At 40.9% G+C, this 19,263-nt stretch overlaps 1 protein-coding gene across 3 annotated transcripts in view; it reads right to left on the bottom strand.

Annotated features, from left to right (window-relative positions):
- Window positions 1-19,263, bottom strand: part of LOC106954978 (ras-GEF domain-containing family member 1C) — a 28,286-nt gene that overhangs the window by 1,097 nt on the left and 7,926 nt on the right. The window contains exons 1-12 of one of the 3 annotated variants that reach the window (XM_015044868.1): window positions 9,602-9,738; window positions 7,811-8,032; window positions 7,016-7,138; window positions 6,751-6,888; window positions 4,457-4,678; window positions 3,423-3,497; window positions 2,345-2,446; window positions 1,897-1,999; window positions 1,413-1,492; window positions 1,232-1,327; window positions 1,041-1,136; window positions 825-948 (exon numbers count right to left, since the gene is read on the bottom strand). In XM_015044868.1, the coding sequence (XP_014900354.1) occupies window positions 825-948; window positions 1,041-1,136; window positions 1,232-1,327; window positions 1,413-1,492; window positions 1,897-1,999; window positions 2,345-2,446; window positions 3,423-3,497; window positions 4,457-4,678; window positions 6,751-6,888; window positions 7,016-7,138; window positions 7,811-8,026 (1,375 nt within the window). In that variant the 5' untranslated portion in view covers window positions 8,027-8,032; window positions 9,602-9,738. Of the gene's footprint in view, window positions 1-824; window positions 949-1,040; window positions 1,137-1,231; window positions 1,328-1,412; window positions 1,493-1,896; window positions 2,000-2,344; window positions 2,447-3,422; window positions 3,498-4,456; window positions 4,679-6,750; window positions 6,889-7,015; window positions 7,139-7,810; window positions 8,033-9,601; window positions 9,739-19,263 lie in introns of those variants that run through there. The other 2 variants (XM_015044867.1, XM_015044869.1) reach the window with 2 other exon arrangements.

Raw genomic sequence — 19,263 nt, 5'->3', positions numbered from 1 at the left:
ATTCTTTGCTTTTAGCTCTGAAATACAAATTACACCATGTTTAATATTTGTTGACGTAAAAAATATTTGCTTACAATTAAAAAAATTTAATTGCGAGCAGATCAATTAAACTTTCTGCTTCTTGGATTTTTTTAGCACAAGATTTTGTTATTTTGTCTATGCTTTAGTTCAAGAAGAAAAACACAATATGCATTTTTATTCTTTTTTTTTTGCTCGATAAAAGTGTTTGCAACCATTTAACAGAACAGTAACATTTTATTTGAAGGGGTGTGCATAAGACTGACATGACGCTGTCATAAACATGACATAACACCTGCTACAAACATGAATGAGGCTTCATGACAATAGTTTACAACTGGGTGTCATGAAGTGTCATGCGGTAAATAATGGTAGTTTTAATGCAAAGTTGCACTAAAAGTTGCATTTAAGTCGAATGAAATTGTAAGCTTTGCATTATTTGGTAAATAATTGCATTTTTTAATGCGAAGTTGACAATTTTAATGGTTTTTTTAATGCATATTTCAGTGAAACTTTGCATTAAAAGTGTCACTATTTACAGAATCGTCATGATGCCTCCTTCATGTTTATGACAGTGTCATATCAGTCTTATGCGCACCCCTTCAAATAAAGCGTTACCAACAGAACAATAGGTCTGGGATGTTACAATAGTAACAAATAAATGTCAGTCAAGAAATGATCCGGGTCTCAGAGTGTTAATCGCTGACTCAGGAACATCAAATTTCAAATTTCTCTTTTATTCTCACACTTAAAAGAGAGCGTGAGAAAACAGCGCTGTCCGCTTGCGTAACCGAAATGTTTCTCACCGTCCTCGCTGAAGATGGGAGCGGTGTGGAGGTAGTGCAGGATGGCGCGATCCTCCTCAAACGGACACTCCACCTGTTTCCACGTCATGAACTCTCCAACTTGTCGAGCCAACTCCACAAATTTCTAAACGGCAAACCAGTCAGACGGAAATATTGAGTCACGTGGAAGAAATTGAATGGAAAAAAAAAAAGGTCGGGCGGGGAAAAAAAGCTCACCTCGAAGTTGACGTGGCCGTTGGGCAGTCGGTTTGCGCAGCCTTCATTCAGGAAGTAGATGTCTTTAATCAGCAGGCTGAAGAAGGGAATCACAATCTGAGGAGGACGAAGACAGGGACACAGTTTATATTACGATTAATTCATGACCAAAGTAAACTTCCTGAATATCAGCAGTCGTGCTGATGCCTCACCCTTTCTCTGTTGCTGTTGGCAGTCTGAGAGCGATGGGCAGCTCCCCTCAGGGCGGTCCTGTAGTTATAAAAGTTTCCTGTGGGATCCATCTGATGCTGCAATAGCAAACGGCAACAAAACAGTCAGCTTGAAGGTAGTACCTGCTTATCTCAAGAAGTCGGTGAAAGGATCTGGGTTTACCTCAAGAATAAAAAATTTGGCAGTTTTGGTTTTGCTCCAGGTCTTCTTCAGTCGTGACACAGGAGTCATGTTCATGCCAGCTGCAGAGGAAATTAATTTTATTATCTAAAAATCGAGGATAGTAAGCAACATAACTGTCCATTTGAACGATTCCCAAAATCCAGTGAGCAAACAAAAGGAAAATAGAAATCTAATACATTTTTGCTGTTACCACCTTCCTAGCATAAATACTTATAAGTACAGGATTTTAGTCAAATATGTGATCCACCAATTATAACAAACAGGGATGAATGGTCATGAATTTCACACCTGGGTGAGAATTCATCCTGAAACAAATAGCTGTGTCGTTAGCTTAGCCAATCTCTGCTGCCAAAGTGAGGTTGTGGAAGACAGTTTTGAGGGACAAGCATTTTTTTGTTGTTGTTTACAGGCCAAGCTAAAACCTTTGCATAGAACTGAATGTACTATAAAACCGGGAACTCACAGATGATCGCCATCAGGGAGTTAAAGTTGCCAATGTTGAAACACTCTCTGGCCACATCGATGAAGAACTCAATCACTGTGGCTCTCTGCTTCTTCTTGGCTGGCTGAAAGAAGTTCACAAAATACATTCATTTTCCTTTAAATGTTCTCAACTTTGCTTGAAGTGTATATTAACATTTTCCGACACAAGACATTGTAGCTATGCAAAGTATCCACAAGGGGGCAGTAATGCTCCGTAAGACACCCATTGGTTCGGTGTTCATGTATTCGAGAAAATTTAGAAAAATTGAGCAAATTACAATTTTTAGGATAAACATATGAGTATTCTGACATTATATTCATATAATATAGCTACTGAAATTCATGGAAAAAAAATGCTCCTCATCAGAACCACATTAAGCGGTATTTTTTTCTAAACTCTAGAGGCGATCGTCATCATTCTCCCTCACCATGCAGATTTCTGTTGCTACCAGGTAACACAGTCTGTTGAACCATCTGACGTAGGCCTCAAGGTTGGAGGTTTTCTTCTTCTGCTCACTGAAAGATGGCTGCTGTTGACACACACACACACACACACACATGCACACACACACACACACACACAAGATGTGAGCCACTACAGTGATTTGCACCAACACTAATTAGCTTCCTATGTACACGCTGACCCCCTCTGAGAGTGTGAATGGCAAAGACTGCGAGCGGCGAGTACACACGACTGGACTGGTGGAGAGCAATGGAAAATAACCAGCACAGGATCAGCAAGGGGAAACAGGAGTTCAAGAGATAAGAAAGGGAAAAGAAATCTCCATGGTTACATCAAAAAGTCCAACATTAGATCGAAGAACAGCTTCATGTTTGTTTGCTGTTTCATACAACATTCACTGACGGTTGACATACATATATAAATTTGAGTGTACTGGACTATCAATACAGTCTTTGTGTTGTCTTATTTGTTCAAGGAGTTCATTTAGAGACTCATTTAAGATCAAAATAACCTTCCAGTGTTGATGATGTTACTCATCCTTGGACTAATGGGATTAGATTCAAGAATGCATATTTCGCATTACTGATAATGAAGGTTCAGTTACATATATTCCTCAGTCAAACTCAGAAAAATCATTCGTCCAGTTCAAGATACATATAACTGTTTTAAATCTGACACCTAAAATTGCCCTTTTTCAATGTCTTGGGGGGGGGGGGAAATCATATTTTTCTAAGTCAGTGTAACATTGTGAGTGTCTAAAATTATGGTTAATCACTAATCAGCAAATAATCTGCTTTTAATCAGTGAATACTCTGGTTTGCACAGACAAGTTTTAGCAATCATGGCTTACTTTTATGTGCGGGAATCCAAATTATAGCTCTGCATGTTTTTTTTGTTTTTTTTCCCCAAAATATATAAGAGTAAATCACTTTTTGGAATGACATTCATGATAAAAGAAATGTACTATATTGTAAAAAAAAAATTGTTTGTCTTTATTCACACACATATAAACATATTTATAAATACACATCCCAAAAGCTTACCTGTGTTCCATCCAGAGGGTCTTTCTGAACAAAGGCTTGGACAAACTCCTCCGGACCAATATGGCTTAAATGCTCCTGCAAAACAGACAGTCATGTTTTATGGATTTTCATCAGTTTTTCTAATTGTATTTATTTATTACAAAACATAAATAAATAAATAAAAAAATCCACCCAAAATGCTTAAATACATTAAAGCCACAACAACACGGAGTGTAAAACTAGGCACAGACACATAGGGCTGCAGCCATCTGATTAATAAGTCTTTCATTTCAGTAATGGAGGCGAATCAATAGAAGGAAGTAATGACTCACTGATGTGACTCACTGCTATCATATTTTCAACGGGTGACACTAGGGACAATATCCACTTCTATTAAAAGATAGTGGCAAACTCGCAATCATGTGCAACTCGAAATGACTCAACAGGCCCATCACGCCTCGAGATCAAATTCAGATCTGATAAGGAACCCGACCATCGGTTGTTAGTACCGGCATAACGTTTAATTCATAAGACATCATAAAATCCAGAACGTGTGAGCTGTGCACGCCTACTTGTCTGTCTCTGCCTCTCTTCTTTGTGTGTGTGTGTGTGTGTGTGTGTGTGTGTCAGAGTGTGAAGCTGTCAGGTCATATATATCTGCAGTGGTTTTATCCCCTTTGTTCGCAGCCCCGGGCATTTTGCTGACTTCTGGGGTGATGTCACCACACAGACAAGGGTGCAGGCTTACTCAGGCATGCTGAAAAAAAAAAAAAAAATCCACTGCGGAAGTGCAGCCAAACGTGTTAATGGACGCTGCAGTTTTTATTTCTATGATATATTGTTGTATATATTTTATTACACGTGGTTCCTATGAACCTTGTTTTTTCTTTTTTTTTTCCGCCATGCCTCCTAGTCCCTTTCCTTTTAAACGATTCTTGTCCAAAGCTCAGGACCCCGAGCCCTCACGCTCCCGAGTATCCACTCTCCTCGTTACCGTCTCCTCCCCTGACCTCTGTCTGACCCCTCCGTACCGCTCGGCCTCCCTCAGGACTCACCAGCTCCACGTGGGTGAGCTGCTGGGCCAGCGTGTAGGGGTCGTTGCAGATGGAGAGCATGTCCTTCTGGATGGGTGGGGGCTTGGTCTTGAAAGCCACGAGCTTGTCGGAGATGGAGGAGGCGTTGAGGGAGACTTTGACGATGCTCTCTTCCCCCTGGCTCATCAGGGCCAGCCTCTGGCTCAGCTTCTGCAGCATCTGGTTCAGGGTTTTCCAGTACGCCTGGAGAGGAGAGGATCAGGGAGGGCAGGCAGACGGGCAGATGAGTGAGGAAGCTATCAATAACGTCTTTGATGAATAATTTATTAATGGTGTTGTAGGACAGTGATGGGCGTGAATCAAAATGACTAGAGGGCCACGTAGTGGGGACTCTGAAACAGCGTGGCGTGTTCAAATAAAAATCACAGCTCTTAAACGTTTTCTCACTTCGAAACCAAAAACTCAGTTTATTCGGTCAACAGATTTTCCACCTGATGTTTTCATGGATCTGATAAATGCTTTCTGTGCCGAGCTTGTCGCGAAAGTCTCGCGTTTACGTCTCTGCCGCTTTAAAATGAAGCACAACTCTGTGTTGGTCTCTCGCATAACATTCGTAGAAGTTTGAGATTTTATTGTAACAAAATGTGAGATAGTTACAGTAGCATAAATACCGTTGCAAGACATCGTAGTTTCGAGGAATTAAGATATAAAAGCACACGCTAATTTAGCAAAGAAATAAAATACACAGAAAACATGAAATAAACCGGAGGAGAAGCTCAAGAACGACAAAGCTAAAATGTTACTCGTTGTTTCACTGTTTCAGTGATCTGCTGGGCGTGTTGTGTTCAAGAACGCCTGAATCTCGGAGCCCCTCCTTGCAGATGGCTCCACGCTGAGGCCATTAGGTCAGTCTGTCTCACAAATGACCCAGAGCCACAGCTCCCACATGCATGCACACGCCCATGCTGAGGACAGCCAGCTGCAAATAGCAGCGCATTCATCACCACTTGCCCAGCCTCCCTCCTCCTCCTCTTCCTCCTCTGCTCGGAGTTCATCACTCTCCTCCTTCACCTTTTTTTTTTCTCTTTCCTCTCTGTGGCTCTGCATCCCATTTCTCCACCCATCTCCCTCCCTCTTTTCTCCCTCACAGCCACTCCTTTAATAGCCTTCCTTCCTCCCTCAGCTCCACTCTCCTGCAGTGTAACATTGTACAACAGCTGGGCTCCTCAGCTGACACTGGCTCTCTGACTTTTTCTGTCAGGGAGGATAAGAAATCTTCCTCTTCATTAATTCTACTACATCTGTTTGTACGACAACTCCTCCTCACTCCAAATTTGTCGAATATGGATAATGAAGCCAAAGGTTCCCTCTAAATTGTGACATTTTTTGACATGCAGGGAAGCAAAAAAAAAAAAAAAAGTCCCAGTGTGTCAGTGACGGTTCCCTGAGGACATCTACCCTCAGGGTGAAGTCTTCTGGAGAGCGTGATTCAATATTCAACTTTTCGACTTTTTTTTTCAGGCTCCAAACGCTAAACACTGACTCTGTCAGTCTCCGATGTGCCAAAGTCAACTGCGGATCAGTCCCCTAGCTCACCGAAAACAGAAATTCAATTAAACTGTGACTGCAGGAGTTTTTGGTCTGGGTGTAAGATGAATGAGGATTATAAGAAAAAAAAAAAAAAACAGACATAATGGCATCAAGTCTTTTTTTTTTTTTGTCTGTCCTCGATACATAGAGCCTTGCAGTATTCAGAGCCAATGAACGTTTTCACATTTGGTCTCATTTGCTCCAAGGTTCAGAGTATTTTACAAGGATTTTATGTGATAGACCAACACAGGGTAGAGTATAATTATGCAGAAAATTAATTCATGATATTCACAGATTTCAAGAAGTGTTGTGTGAATTTGCATCCAGCTCCCCTCCCCCCAATACTGCTAAATAAAATCCCATAATAAGGAAAAATCCATCGATCCGTCCATCAGGTGCCCATCTCCAGGGGACAAGATGGACAGACCGGCAGTCCGTCAAGGGGCAACACAATCATGCACACACTCATATTTAAGAGCAATTTAGAGAGACCAATCACCGCAACAGTCATGTTTTTGGACTGGGAGGAAGCCAGAATACCCAGAGAGAACCCATGCATGCACAAGGAGGAGAGCATGCAAACAGCATCCAAAAAGACCCCAGGGTCAGATACAAACCCAGGACCTTCTTGCTGAAAGAAAACAGTATTCCCCCATGCAGCCATAAGTAAAAATGACCATTTTAAATTGCTACAACATCTCCGTAGAAAGATAACGTTAGCGTACCTCATCACATGGAGCTATCCTGTGGATGATGTCTTTGAGGTGACCGACCATCTTCTCGTCCCTGAAGTCTGATGGGAACGTTTCCGTCCATTCTGTCAGCAGCTGCAGGATCTTGGGACCAAACTTGCGTACCTTAGCCTGTCGGTAAGCAAATAAATATGTAAAAAAAAAACAAAAAAAAAAAAAACAACTGCTCTTAAGATTCCCTGCTCTTCAGGGTCGTGCACAAACAGGAGTGTGTAAAAACGTGTGGCGCGGCGCTGACCGTATCGAGCGGGCTCTGGTCCAGCTGCTGCTGCTTGATACACAGCTCACACACCCTGGAGAGCAGCTCCGAGGGAGGAATGAACAGACGGGCGCTCAGCAAGAAGGTAAACACATAGGCTTTCTGTGAAAAGAGACAGGAAGACATTAAGCGAGACGCTCCCACAACAGCATCTATAAAAGCAGCCCTGCTGGCTGTAATTAAACTAAGCAGGGACTCGGGGCTAATAATCAAATTAGCACGCCTGTCACTGAGACTGTAAACCGAAACAACTCTCTCAGGCCGCACTTCAGTCTTTCAGGGAGATTTGTATCTGAAAGCTGATCACAGAGAGGGTTTTAATCAAGTTGGCACGGAGACGTACGGATGCAGGGTCGTCAACGAACTGAGAAAAAAGACGAAAAAGTTTCCTGTCATCGGGGGGGGGGGGGGGGTTTGTGAACTCTGCCAAACAAAGTTAAAAGATATATTAGGAATTTAGAGCACAGAGCTTTGTGTTGCTGAATCACTGATTCAGGACATTTTCACATTTTAGCACATTAATACCATAAACTTCAATGAATTGAGTCTGGAGTAATGCTGGGCCATGGCATCAACCTAAAAAAGTTCAAACAGAGTTCATTTCCTCAATGCAGTATTATGTAATCATTTTTTGGCCTCTCCGTGTTTCTCACTTTTCCTAAACCTTAGTCATCTCACTTTCTCAGTATTTAGCCTTTCAACTATTTAACGCTCTTCTGGGGATTAGCAAGACGTCATTTAATTCAATAAGACAATTCTTGTAATTCGGTTTACCTCGGGGTAATAGTCCGCAGTGGGCACCAGGTTCTGGATCAGCGTCTCCAGGGAAGCAGAGGTGATAGGAGGCCCGTCAGCCAGACAGGCTGCTGGCCCCGGGCCCTCCCGAGGGGCCCCGTCCTCTTCCTCCTCCCCAGGCTCAGCGCAGGCCAGGTGGGGGCTGAAACCACTGGAAGTGGTGAACATGGTGCCTGAGCACACAGTCTGGGGCATTCCTGACTGCAACACAAACACAGAAAACACATTGTGAGTGAAGCAGAATGAGGAAGAGGAATAAAGGAAATACGTTTCATGTAAATGCAGGCCCGTCTCCACATGTACCTTCCTAGTAATAACAACAAATGCTAACTAAAACATTGTGCTGTTAGATTTGTGGACATTCCCATTATCTACAGTAAATCTGGTGTCCGAAAAAGGGAAGTGAGTCGGACTGAAGATAAACTCCGATTCACGGAATAGTGAAGAATAAATGATGAGCCACTCAGCTCAGCATCCTGATTAGATCTCCTCTGCTTTTTTGTAGCCCTGTGAGATTTTATTCATAGGAGCAAACAGCTGCCAAAATTGCTAGAATAATTTTGGTTCACCTGAATGAAATACTGACAGCTATGTTGCACTGAATTCCCATAACTATTTGCACAATGTTATTCCGTGGTGTTTGTCGAAGACGGCTGGCTGCTTCTTTCGGTACTAAGGTGGAGAAAGAAGAAGCACGGATTTGACAGAATCCTTGTTAAAAAGGCTAAAGAATTCAATTAAAATTTTACAAAACACAGCATAACATACTTTGCTGTTAATAAAGCACAACAGTAACTAACACTGCTATGCACTTCTTCTGTCAGAAATAATATTAATTAAATTTTTCTAATTATATTTTTTGTTTAAAAAATAAAAAAAAATGTATTTAGAAACAGGTTTTGAAGCTTAATATAACAGAAAAAAGAGCAACACTTGAATTAAAAAGACAAAGATGATTTTAAAAAAGCATCAAAGATATATGTAAAAAATAAGAAATAAATTAAAGAAATGCAGCAGCACAATAAATCAATTTGCGGTGGTCATAACAACAACAATAGGAGTAATAGCACCACTCTAAAGAAGTAGTTGGATGTAATATTTGGTAAACTTTTTTTAATGACATGTATTCAATCTCTGCATGTAAACATCAAATTTAGCTCAGTGCATAAGACGTTCTCTGCCCTTAATGCCGTAAACCTGATAGAGTAAAATGGCTGAAATGCTTAAACTGGTCAAATAATCCACTGATTTCTCATATATAAAATAAATGCATCAAAACTAAGAACTCTGTTTTCTTTCTACAACCACATCAACCAAGATTGTGCACTTTGGTGCACTTTTTTGAGTAGATAAATTACAGTTAAAGGATGGGACATAAGCTTTGATGGCTTTATGGGGATCTTACTGGATTGAAAACTGAAACCTCTCTTAAAGGAGCTGCAACACATGCATCAGTCAGAAGCCGGGTTGATGCGTCACTAATTAATAAGAAGATTTATTTGAACTTTATTTATGTTTGCATGCACATAAAATGTTCATAAATCATGTCTGATGATGAGGTTAAGTCATCATTCTACTTTCCTCCTCTCTACTTGATCTGCTCGGGTCTGTGTCGGCCTTTATTTTTACTGATAAAACTTGAGCATTTTCCTATGCAGTGTTAATCTCCACAGCAGATATTCTCAAACCCCAAACCCCCAAAGAGACAGGGGAGAATGAAAATGGGTCACCGAGTCGCTGTGGAGACCGCTTTACCCTGCGAGCACTTACACGGCCCCAACGCTGCCCTGTACTTCTTTGTCTTCACGAAATCAAAAAGCTTTGCTCAGTGCACACAAGCTGCCAAACCAGAGAGCACATTTATCCTCAGAGTGGAGTGTTTATCACTTTCATCTCACAAACAGGAGAAACTTTCTTTACTACAGAGCTTTGAACAAGAAAGTTTCCAAAGGAAAAAAAAAAAAAAAAAAAAAAGACGTGCAAAAGAATTGGTGTCCCTCATCTATCGTAGGTGAAAACCGATAACGTCCACCTGCATCTTTAGAGTTGGTTTCATTCTCTTAAGTAACCAGAGCGCCTAAAAACAAAACAGTTCTACATCCATGCGACAGCAGACGGCCGGTAAGCCACCAGTGTTGATGGTGCAACCTTTTGGTAATACTGATTTCAAAAGTAATCACAATATCTCCTTCCTTTTGCAGTCAAGACAACAGGCAGAGTCGATTCAAAAGACATGCAGAACTTTCAGCTGCAATTCTGTCTCTACAAGTGTTTGAAAATCATTTATCATTTTTTATCCATGTTCCGGTTTTGTACTACTTTGAGGCTTTTTGTTGCAAAAAAAAAAAAAAAAAATCTAGACAAAATAAATTTAAGTTTCTGGCTGCAAATGTTTTTTTGCAACGTGGAGCTTTACTAAACTATAACAAACCAAAACGTACATTAAAGTTTTGAAAAAAATGTTAAACAATTTTGTTATATTCCGGGTTTGCTACTTTGATTTTACGCTCCTGTCCTTTGACCCCATGCGCTGTGGGCTCCAGGGGTGAGAGGTCAAACACAGTCCCATGCTGAAAGGAAAAAAAAAAGCTCATGTCTCAAATTCAGCTCTCTGTTGAGCCCTCCATCCTTTTAGCACTTATTCATGCACTTTTGCACACCTAGACACAAATACACACAGACAGGCAGACAAAGGGCTGGGGGATGTACGCCGTTATTGTGGTCTTCCTTTCCACTTATAGCTACTGTTGACATTATACCTATATGTCTCATAACGTCTGCGGTCACAGAGGGCAGACACCCCGTCTGTCTGCTCCATTTTCTGGCAAAGAAAAATACAGAATTACACCAGAAAACTTCCCCGGCAACCCGAATGAACTAAATCAGTTTAGTCAAAGCATTATTTTATTACTGCAGTGGGAAAATCCCAGTGATGTAGGTTTAATCTGTCCATTTGCGAAGAGTCAGTAGAAACCCCCCCCCAAAGCAGCTCTTAAATTTGCTTATTAGAGCTGCAGAGAAGCTGCTCTCCCCTCATAACAGTTCCACCCTTTTTTTTCTCAACTAAATTTTCCCAAACTGCCAAGCCTGGGTGTCCTTGCAGCAACCCTCCCCTGGTTTGGTTTACAACATGCATCTGTAGCAAAACATCACCATCAAAAATCCCCAGGCATGATCAAATCCAGCCTTCCTCTTTGACAATAGCAGCATAAAAGGAATAATTTATGGGAACTAAAAGAACCTTCCTCATGAGGACTGACGGCAGAAACCTCTGCTCGCCTCTGATTGTCTCTGTGATATTCATTTGAGGTACTTCGCGCAAATGTCCACACCGCTTTGCGTCTCATTGTTTCGACGCATGTTCTTTGAGCTTGATTCTACGCAAGCACGCTGTCAATCATTTCCTCTCTTTCTTGCAATAATCTGCAGCCGATTTTGTATTCCTCAGCTTTCCACACGTCCCCCAGCAGTTTTCAGGCTCTGATTTACGATTTCATCACAGCTCTGCCAGCCAGCCTGCAGGATGTGAGCATAACTCAGCTCATCGCCGAGCGTGTAAATAAACCAGTCATCAGTTTGTGACCTTGTCTGTCTGCTTCGTTAGGACTGAGCCCTAATGATTTCATGGTTCACACAGCAGACAACAGGATAAATATATATGTACTGCTTAAGTTTTAAACAGGGAGGCCTGAAACGCCTTGATTCTTGTCTCATTCATTCATTCAGGTGCAGACTTGCTGCCGTGATTGTGATGTTTTACCTGGAACATGTCGGAATTTTGAATTTTACAATCGCTGATGAGTCCAGATTGAGTAAAGATAAGCCGAATCCATAACCGTGCTTAGAAGATGTCTTTTGCATCTTAGATAAACATTTCCATGCCACTGCAGTTCTCATTCTAATCAGTAGAAGGTTTTGCATATAAAACATTCAACAAGTGGTGGCAGAGGGAGAAGGTGGAGGAAGTTTGTTCCTCAAATTACAACTCTGACTTCACAGTTTCACCTTCAGTGTTGGCGTGGGAATTTTTTTATTTTTTTTTTCAATGTTTTGAACGTAAATATTTCTTTTAAGACTATTTCGAACAGTCCATGTGCTTTCAAATGAATTCCTCTCGGACGCTACCATGCCGTTTTTCCTGTTTGACGAACGGTACTCGCGCCACGACTGGAAAGTTACAAAAATGACCAGTGTTTGTGCTGTTGTATCATTTATATGACATGACAAAGATGGTGAAAAAAAAAAAAAAATCCTCGTACAACTAAGCTGCTGAAACACTTTGATGCATTTTAAAGATTTTTCTTTTAAAAATAATCTTGACGTGTTTACAATGCGTTTCTTGTTGCGTGCCTCGTAGTTTGTCACACTGAAAAATTCCTGTTACATCTAAGCGACTGCAAAATGAGCCAAATTCATCATTTCCTCACCACCGTGACTGACATTTGGTATGAGGTGTTTTGTTTTCTCGCCCAGGGTGACATCATACATTATAACAACACATCACCACCTTGTGTGTTCAAAAGAAACCATGTAAAAGTCTCGCAAAAAATATTTAGAAACACTTTTAAATCCCCACTTTTTTCTGCTTGTACTGCTGTGACCCTAACGGTTATAATGACTGAGCTGTGAAGGGCTTGAGATGTCTAAATATTTTTTTCTTCCTTGGGGAAGTATTTGCAAATTGTTTCTTTGGAACTGAGTCATCCCAGCTTGCAGAATACATAATGGAGAAAATAAAAATGCATATGTAAGAACTCAGCAGGGACCAAGTGTTAGAGAAGTGAAGATGAGGCTTTTTCCTGGCTGATAAAGGTTCTTGAAGGTCTGAACAGCCAGCTAAAAATCAGACCGATTCTAATTTTCTTTCTAAAAACTGTTATACATTCAAGGAAAAAAAACAAAACATAAACTGACAATGATAAGTAATTTTGAATGCAACAGAAAAGGAAAAGAAATTAAAAGATTATTCCGATATTTATTTTTATGCAACAAAGAATAATTCACTAACAAATATCTGATTTCTACTATACTCAGGAAAGTGTATTAAACTATGTGCTATTGGTTGATGCTTTTATAGTTGAAAAGTGCATTTAATTAAAAAGGAAAAGGAAATTCAGCTTTTTGAGGACCTGCTTAATCAGAGACTGATTAAGCACAATCTGTCTGGCTCACTGATTGCTAAAACTACCTTCTTTATTTCTTTATTTTTTTTCTCCATGCACTTAAACCCGATCACTGCCGAAACAAATCTCCCAGTAAAGTTACGGTTTTACCCCAGAGTAATTTACAACTTCCCCATGGCCGACTCTCGGCTCAGTGCTCGGAGTGACAGCCACGGTACTCCCACCACTTCTCTTGCATTGTCAAGAACCCATCCAAACACAAAGCTGCACTTTGTATATAACTTGTTTCCATACCGCTCTGTGCTCTGAGCTCCCACTGTGGCCGTCACATTGCATCAACAATGCATGAAAAAACGCTGAGAAACAAAAGGTCTAAGAACAGGTGAGCAATCGCTGAGAGTGCTCCAATTCCCTCATGGCATCTCCAGCTGCCAGCCAATGGATAGCATCTCTGCGTTTAGTCTAGACAGCTGAGTAAGTGTCATTGTTCAAGCTGTTATCACTGCCATCGGAGGGGGAGAGATCCACCCGCTTTGTTCTGTCAGCACCCTTGACTTTGGAGATCTGTGTGTGTGTGTGTGACATGTCTTGACGAAACAATGGCATTCCTGCTTGAGCTGTCAAGCAGCGCCCTGACTGAGTTAATCTCTGCATTGTAGTAGCTTCAAATTTAGTCTCTGTAAAACCTGCCTCACTTTATAAATAGCATGGCTACAAATGACACCGTAGGCGTAGATGTCGGGAAGCGAGACTTGATGACGAACTGGCTCTTTTATTGAGGCGTTAATGGTTGAGAACAATCAGCATTAGCTCTTCGTGCCAGAAACCCTCTGACCTTTTCCATTAGAGGGTCAAAGGTCGAAGAAGGGCAGATGGAGTACAGTAGCGGCTCAGTGGCTCTCTAAAGCCTCAGGAGATTTGTTTTTACGGTAGAGCCACCTCCACACATAATGAGGACGGCAGCATGCGTGGTAAAAATCACTTGAGGTATGGTCTAATTAATAAGTAATTAAGTAATTACGTAAATTTAAAACAAAAACAACAAAAGAAAGCACACTTAATGCACTTAATGCATACTGTTATTGCTTTCTTCAGGTGTAAAAGTCTAAGATTTTTTTTTCATTTCCTTAAGAGTTTGGATTACGTCTTATTCCTGATCAGGTGATAAGAGGATACAAATTTCCAGACGAATTGCATTCATCAGTTGGATGGAATGAAAAATCTCCGATTGATTCACAACATCAGCCGATGGGATTACCGGTATCCAGGTGGACCAAAGTTTTCAATCGATCTTAAACATCTTAACATCTTCTGGTGGTGGACAGGACTGGTACCAGTTCTGGAGTGACTGGCAATTTCACTGGTAAATACAGAGCACAGACCAACGCAGTGCAGCTCAAGCTGAAAGTTAAACATAAGCCATCACTAATTACTTCAGCTAATAATTACCTAACATTGCAGCAACGAACCCGGTCAAATTACAGTGGGATTCTGTGAATATATTTATATTAATGGGTGGAAATTACATGTGATGTTATTCAAAAACACCTTCATTTCTTCACATTTAGATGAAAACGTAAAAAAAACCCCTTCAAATCAAAGTGTAAGAGCAATTTAATAAAACAATTCAGCGCCATTCATCACCTTTTTAAAGTAACGCTACTTCAAAGCTCTAGCTGCAGACCTTCTAATTGAGTGGACTAATTATCCCTCTATTATAAATCTGATATATTTGTGCAATACTGTAAAAAGAAAAGCTGCAAAAGGTGTCAATCTGTTTATATTTAAACTACCAATGTATTTAGTCTTAATTCAGTTTTTGCTCATCAGAATCAAATTGAACTGAGATAAGGTTATTCTAGCTGCAGCTTTTGCAGCACAAGTCATAAGTGTTGCTTAACCCTGTTAAATAAAGCCATCTAAGTCATGGTATTCAATGGAAATACCATTACATTGCAGTATTACTCAAGGTTACCATGCCCCAACTATTGCATACCAGTCCATTACTTATGTCTTAAGAAATTGATCTCTTTATGTAACTACACATCTATATGCATTCACTTTTCAACTTTATCTAGCTGTTTGACTTCTATGTATTCGAAATAAAGTGTTTCACAGAAAAGGACGACTGATGCAACACGGCCCTTTGAAGAGCAGCACATCATCTGAGGAGAGCGAATATCCGGCATTGGGTATTGCAGCAACGTTGTTTTGTTTTTGTCGCTGTTTCCTGGTTTCGGCGGCAGTCACGGCTGAAGCGAGGTGAAAAAAAAACATTACTCAAACAAGAATGTGGTGAAAGCTGCTACCTCTAACTCGCTCGAGACAAGAAGGCACACCTCTGGGTGCAGCGCAGATACTGCAGTCTAGGCTCTAAACTGTTACACGTGTGCCTTGTCAGACTCAATAAAGCCGTCTTTCCCACTGCAGACGGCGTACAACCCCCCCCCCCCCACGGCTCCCTCCACTGCCATCTGATTTACAACACTTCCTTTCTAATTTAGGATCCACATGTTTCACCCACTTTAACACGTCACAACTTCTCCAGTTTAGCTATTTTGGAAGCGTGCGCCACAAAAACAGATCCTTGCGTATTTTTGGGGCCTGACACTATTTTGTGTACCACAGGGAAATGCAACTTTGGCCTAAATTTTCCTCTCAGTTCTTTGAAAGCTGAAGTGTAAAAAAAAAAAAAAGAAAAGAAAAGAGAGAGAGGGAGAGAGAGAGAAACACATGGCGGTGTCAATTAAGGTAAAGGTAAAGGAAAATCCCTCTTTGTCATCCTTCTTCCTCTATTCCTCTTCCTCCTCCTCCTTCTGAATCTTCCTCTTCACACCCTACTTTCTAACGTGTTCAGTACAGATGGCCCTGCAGGAGTCTGCTCCCCCTAGCAGGAGCCACTGGCATGAGAAACTTTCTGGCTGTCCAACAGTCTCCACGGGGGGGCCAAATGTGTTCTGGACTGAATGTCGTGGCATCCGAGTTGAGCCAACCTGGCTGCTAAACCACGCAGTGACACTACAGAGCGACCGCAAAATACCACGCATGTGTCTGCTCTGCGCACTACCAACCCAGTACACTGCTGTTGGGTGACTGACAACAAATGAGCTCTTTGTGTTTTGGAAAAAAAAAAAAAACACACATGCACGCACAGTTGCGCCCACCCAGCAGCTACACACAGGACTGAATTACACACGAAGTATTTCACTCATTCCTCTGATTCTCCATGAGGTCCATGCCTGACAGAAGCAACAATCACAATCGACCAGCACGCACACACACACACACACACACACACACACACACACACACACACACACACACACACACACACACACCTCCCCTGTAATTCCCCTTTACTAACCGAACAGAGACACGCTCATGATTTGGCACCTGTTTCACACACACGACAGCTCCGTCAGTGAAATCCTCCCTGGATAATTCCGCCCATGGAGACGATCTTTGCACGTGTGTGTTCGTCCTCATTCCTTTCATGGCCAGCTGTGTGCATCCAAGTGCTTGTGTTGGTGTATGGGCTCACTGAAGGCCAGGCAAAGTGCATCTTAGTCCATGTTGTGTCATCTATTACCTGTTTTCTTTCTTCATGTGGTGCCCTTATGGCTCCATGATTTCTTAAAAAAAAAAAAAGTGTCTGAAACACAATTAAGTGCAAATGTGACAAATGTAAGAAAGTATAAAATCACAGAGCCTCGCAAAAACTTTCATACTTTAACATTTTATCATCTTACAACCAAAAAATTCAATTTCTTTTGCTGGATTTTATGTTTAAGTGAAAGGCAGATATAAGTATCACAGCTGACAAAATAAATTCTGCATGACTTTCAGATTTTGGTAAAAAAAAAAATAATTAAAGTGTAGAGTGGATCTTTATTCATCCTCCTTTCACTCTGATACTCCCAGCTAAATTCATTTAGAAAAAAAAAAATGTTTCCAGAAGCCTTTTAATTGCACATGAGCATTTTTTAATCTCAGTATAAATCCAGCTGTCCTGTGAATGACTCAGTTTTTCTAGAGCATCATGAAGATCAAGGAGCAAACTAAACGGGTCATGTGTAAAGGGGTGAAGAGGTTTAAAGTATTGGTTGGTTAAAAAACAAATTTGCCGTCTTAGAAGGAACCGTTCCTCCAAAAATGTAAACAGTATAGCTAACGCACAACCCTACAAGTAACTGTCCACCTTAAGTGAGAGAGATGCAGTGAACCATAGCTCAGGTGGGAGAAATATTAATTGGGAACTCAGCAAATCTGGTCTCAATGAGTGAATGGCAAGAAGAAATCCGCTGTTGAAAGAAAGCCAGACGAAACACTGCCTACCAAAAGCAGGAGGATAAAGCAAAACGTGCAAATGTGTGCAAAGCTATGAGTAGTAAAAATCTGAACATCGCCCTGAACACGCCATCTCCACTTTGAAACACGGTGGTGGCACTATCATGCCGTGGGGATGCTTTATTCAGGAAGAACAGGGAAGCTTGCCAAGTTTAGCAGGTAAATATATGCAGCTGCATATATATTTACCTGTCCCAGGTGTTAAACACAAACAAATGTCAGTTTTTCTAGATTTTTTTTATATCTAGAGTCACATGTAATCCCAATGAGACACACTTGAATTTGTGGCTGTAATGTGACAAAATGTGGAACATTTAAAGAGGTTTGGATATTTTTTTACAATGCACACCCAAAACAGCAACTGAAAAATGATCAAATTTAGAAAAAAATACCACTATATCCTGCTTTTAGTTTTATGACAGTTTTTTTTTTTTTGTAATTTAGCAGTATTAACCCCTGAACCAGCTTCTGAAACCCTTTCACATGTGGGGGGGGAAAAAAAAAAACAAAACACTTATTTAAATTCATCTTCTCAGTTTGTTAGAGATGAAAATGGTGCATTTAAATGAACTAAAGGTCTCCAACACAATGGGTTTAGTCAGTTCATCATGTTGCTTACAGATAATTACAGCTGAGCACAGATTTGTGCACTGGTGGCAACAGCATAATAATTGCTTTTAGTGATTTTAGAAGCCACGTGTTATTCATATTTAAATTTGCAGGCAAATGTAACTAACCTGTATTTGTGATTTTGCCTTGCTCTTTACAAGACAACATAAGTCAGCTGTCCGTCCAAATGGAGTCATCAGGATCTCATTCCTGTTCCTTGACTCAAACCTGCACAGCGAACCGCCACGAGCTAATGAGCGAGACTGAAACAGATGCACATCTAATAACCACACGGTACTAATTTCATCGCGGCTGTCTCCTTCCCTGTTAAGCTACATCTATCAGCTGATTACAGGCAGCGCGGCCAAGGGCTATGCACTGTGTCGAAGCTGATGTATGGCGTAGAAACGTGCTCATTACTGGCACGGCCTGCTTCCTTCTCCATGCAGGCTCCATGTGTGTTGACACGATTATGCAAACAGTGGTCAGAGTTCACAAAAACATAACTACTTCCAGGTTGGTATGTGGACAACACAATATGCCATGATAATCCCTTTTTTTTTTTTTTTTTTTTTTACTGTGAAACAGATTAGCGGTGAGGCAAATCAGAAAGCCACTGTGCACTTCAGATCATGTTGATCCAGGGTGGTTCCAAAGTTCAGGACAGACTTTGGAGCTCCTGAGCAATTTGTGTAGACCTGCAGCAGGATGTGTCTTACTCATGGAAGCTGCTGTCAAAAAATGAGGCTGGACACATGGATGGGTGGGACAACAGCTGCGTGAACAAGGCCTAAGTTACAGCAAAAATGTCAGCTGCCAACACTCCCTTACAAACAATGTAATGTAGCAAGATGATAAACGGCACTTACAACAAAATACTTGAAGATTTCCAAATAGGTTTGCCATATGAGCACAAACCTGTCAGCGTTTACAGGTTTACTTCTAGAAACCTGGTTGTGAGGTCAGTTCTTACTCGGCCTTTATGCGATGCTAAGCAATGCATATGGCTTTGAAGTTGAGTCCCATTTAGTTTTGATCATCTCTGGCAAAGATTTCATCACATTATGTCTCAGTCAAGTGGGATCATTTTTAAAACACATGCACAACCGACAACAAATGGCCAACAAATAACGCAACAAGGTCAGAGTAACACTCGTATTTCACTTTTGAATTAAATTAAGCCTGAATTCAGCCTAGAGATAAAGAACCTATCTAAATCATTTTTTAATACAAAGCTCTTTTTATTAAAAGATAAAAAAAAAGAGTCAAAGTATTTCAAAATTGCTGCCATATCTCACTGTACAATTTATCGTCAGGCTGACATTTACAATACAAAGAGAAATGTAAAAAAAA

The sequence above is a fragment of the Poecilia latipinna genome, unplaced genomic scaffold, assembly GCF_001443285.1.
Source record: "Poecilia latipinna isolate Pla-1442-1.1 unplaced genomic scaffold, P_latipinna-1.0 Scaffold694, whole genome shotgun sequence".
Classification (NCBI taxonomy): domain Eukaryota; kingdom Metazoa; phylum Chordata; class Actinopteri; order Cyprinodontiformes; family Poeciliidae; genus Poecilia; species Poecilia latipinna.
Note: the sequence above shows the minus strand (reverse complement) of the source record. Positions and strands in the feature narration are given on the sequence as shown.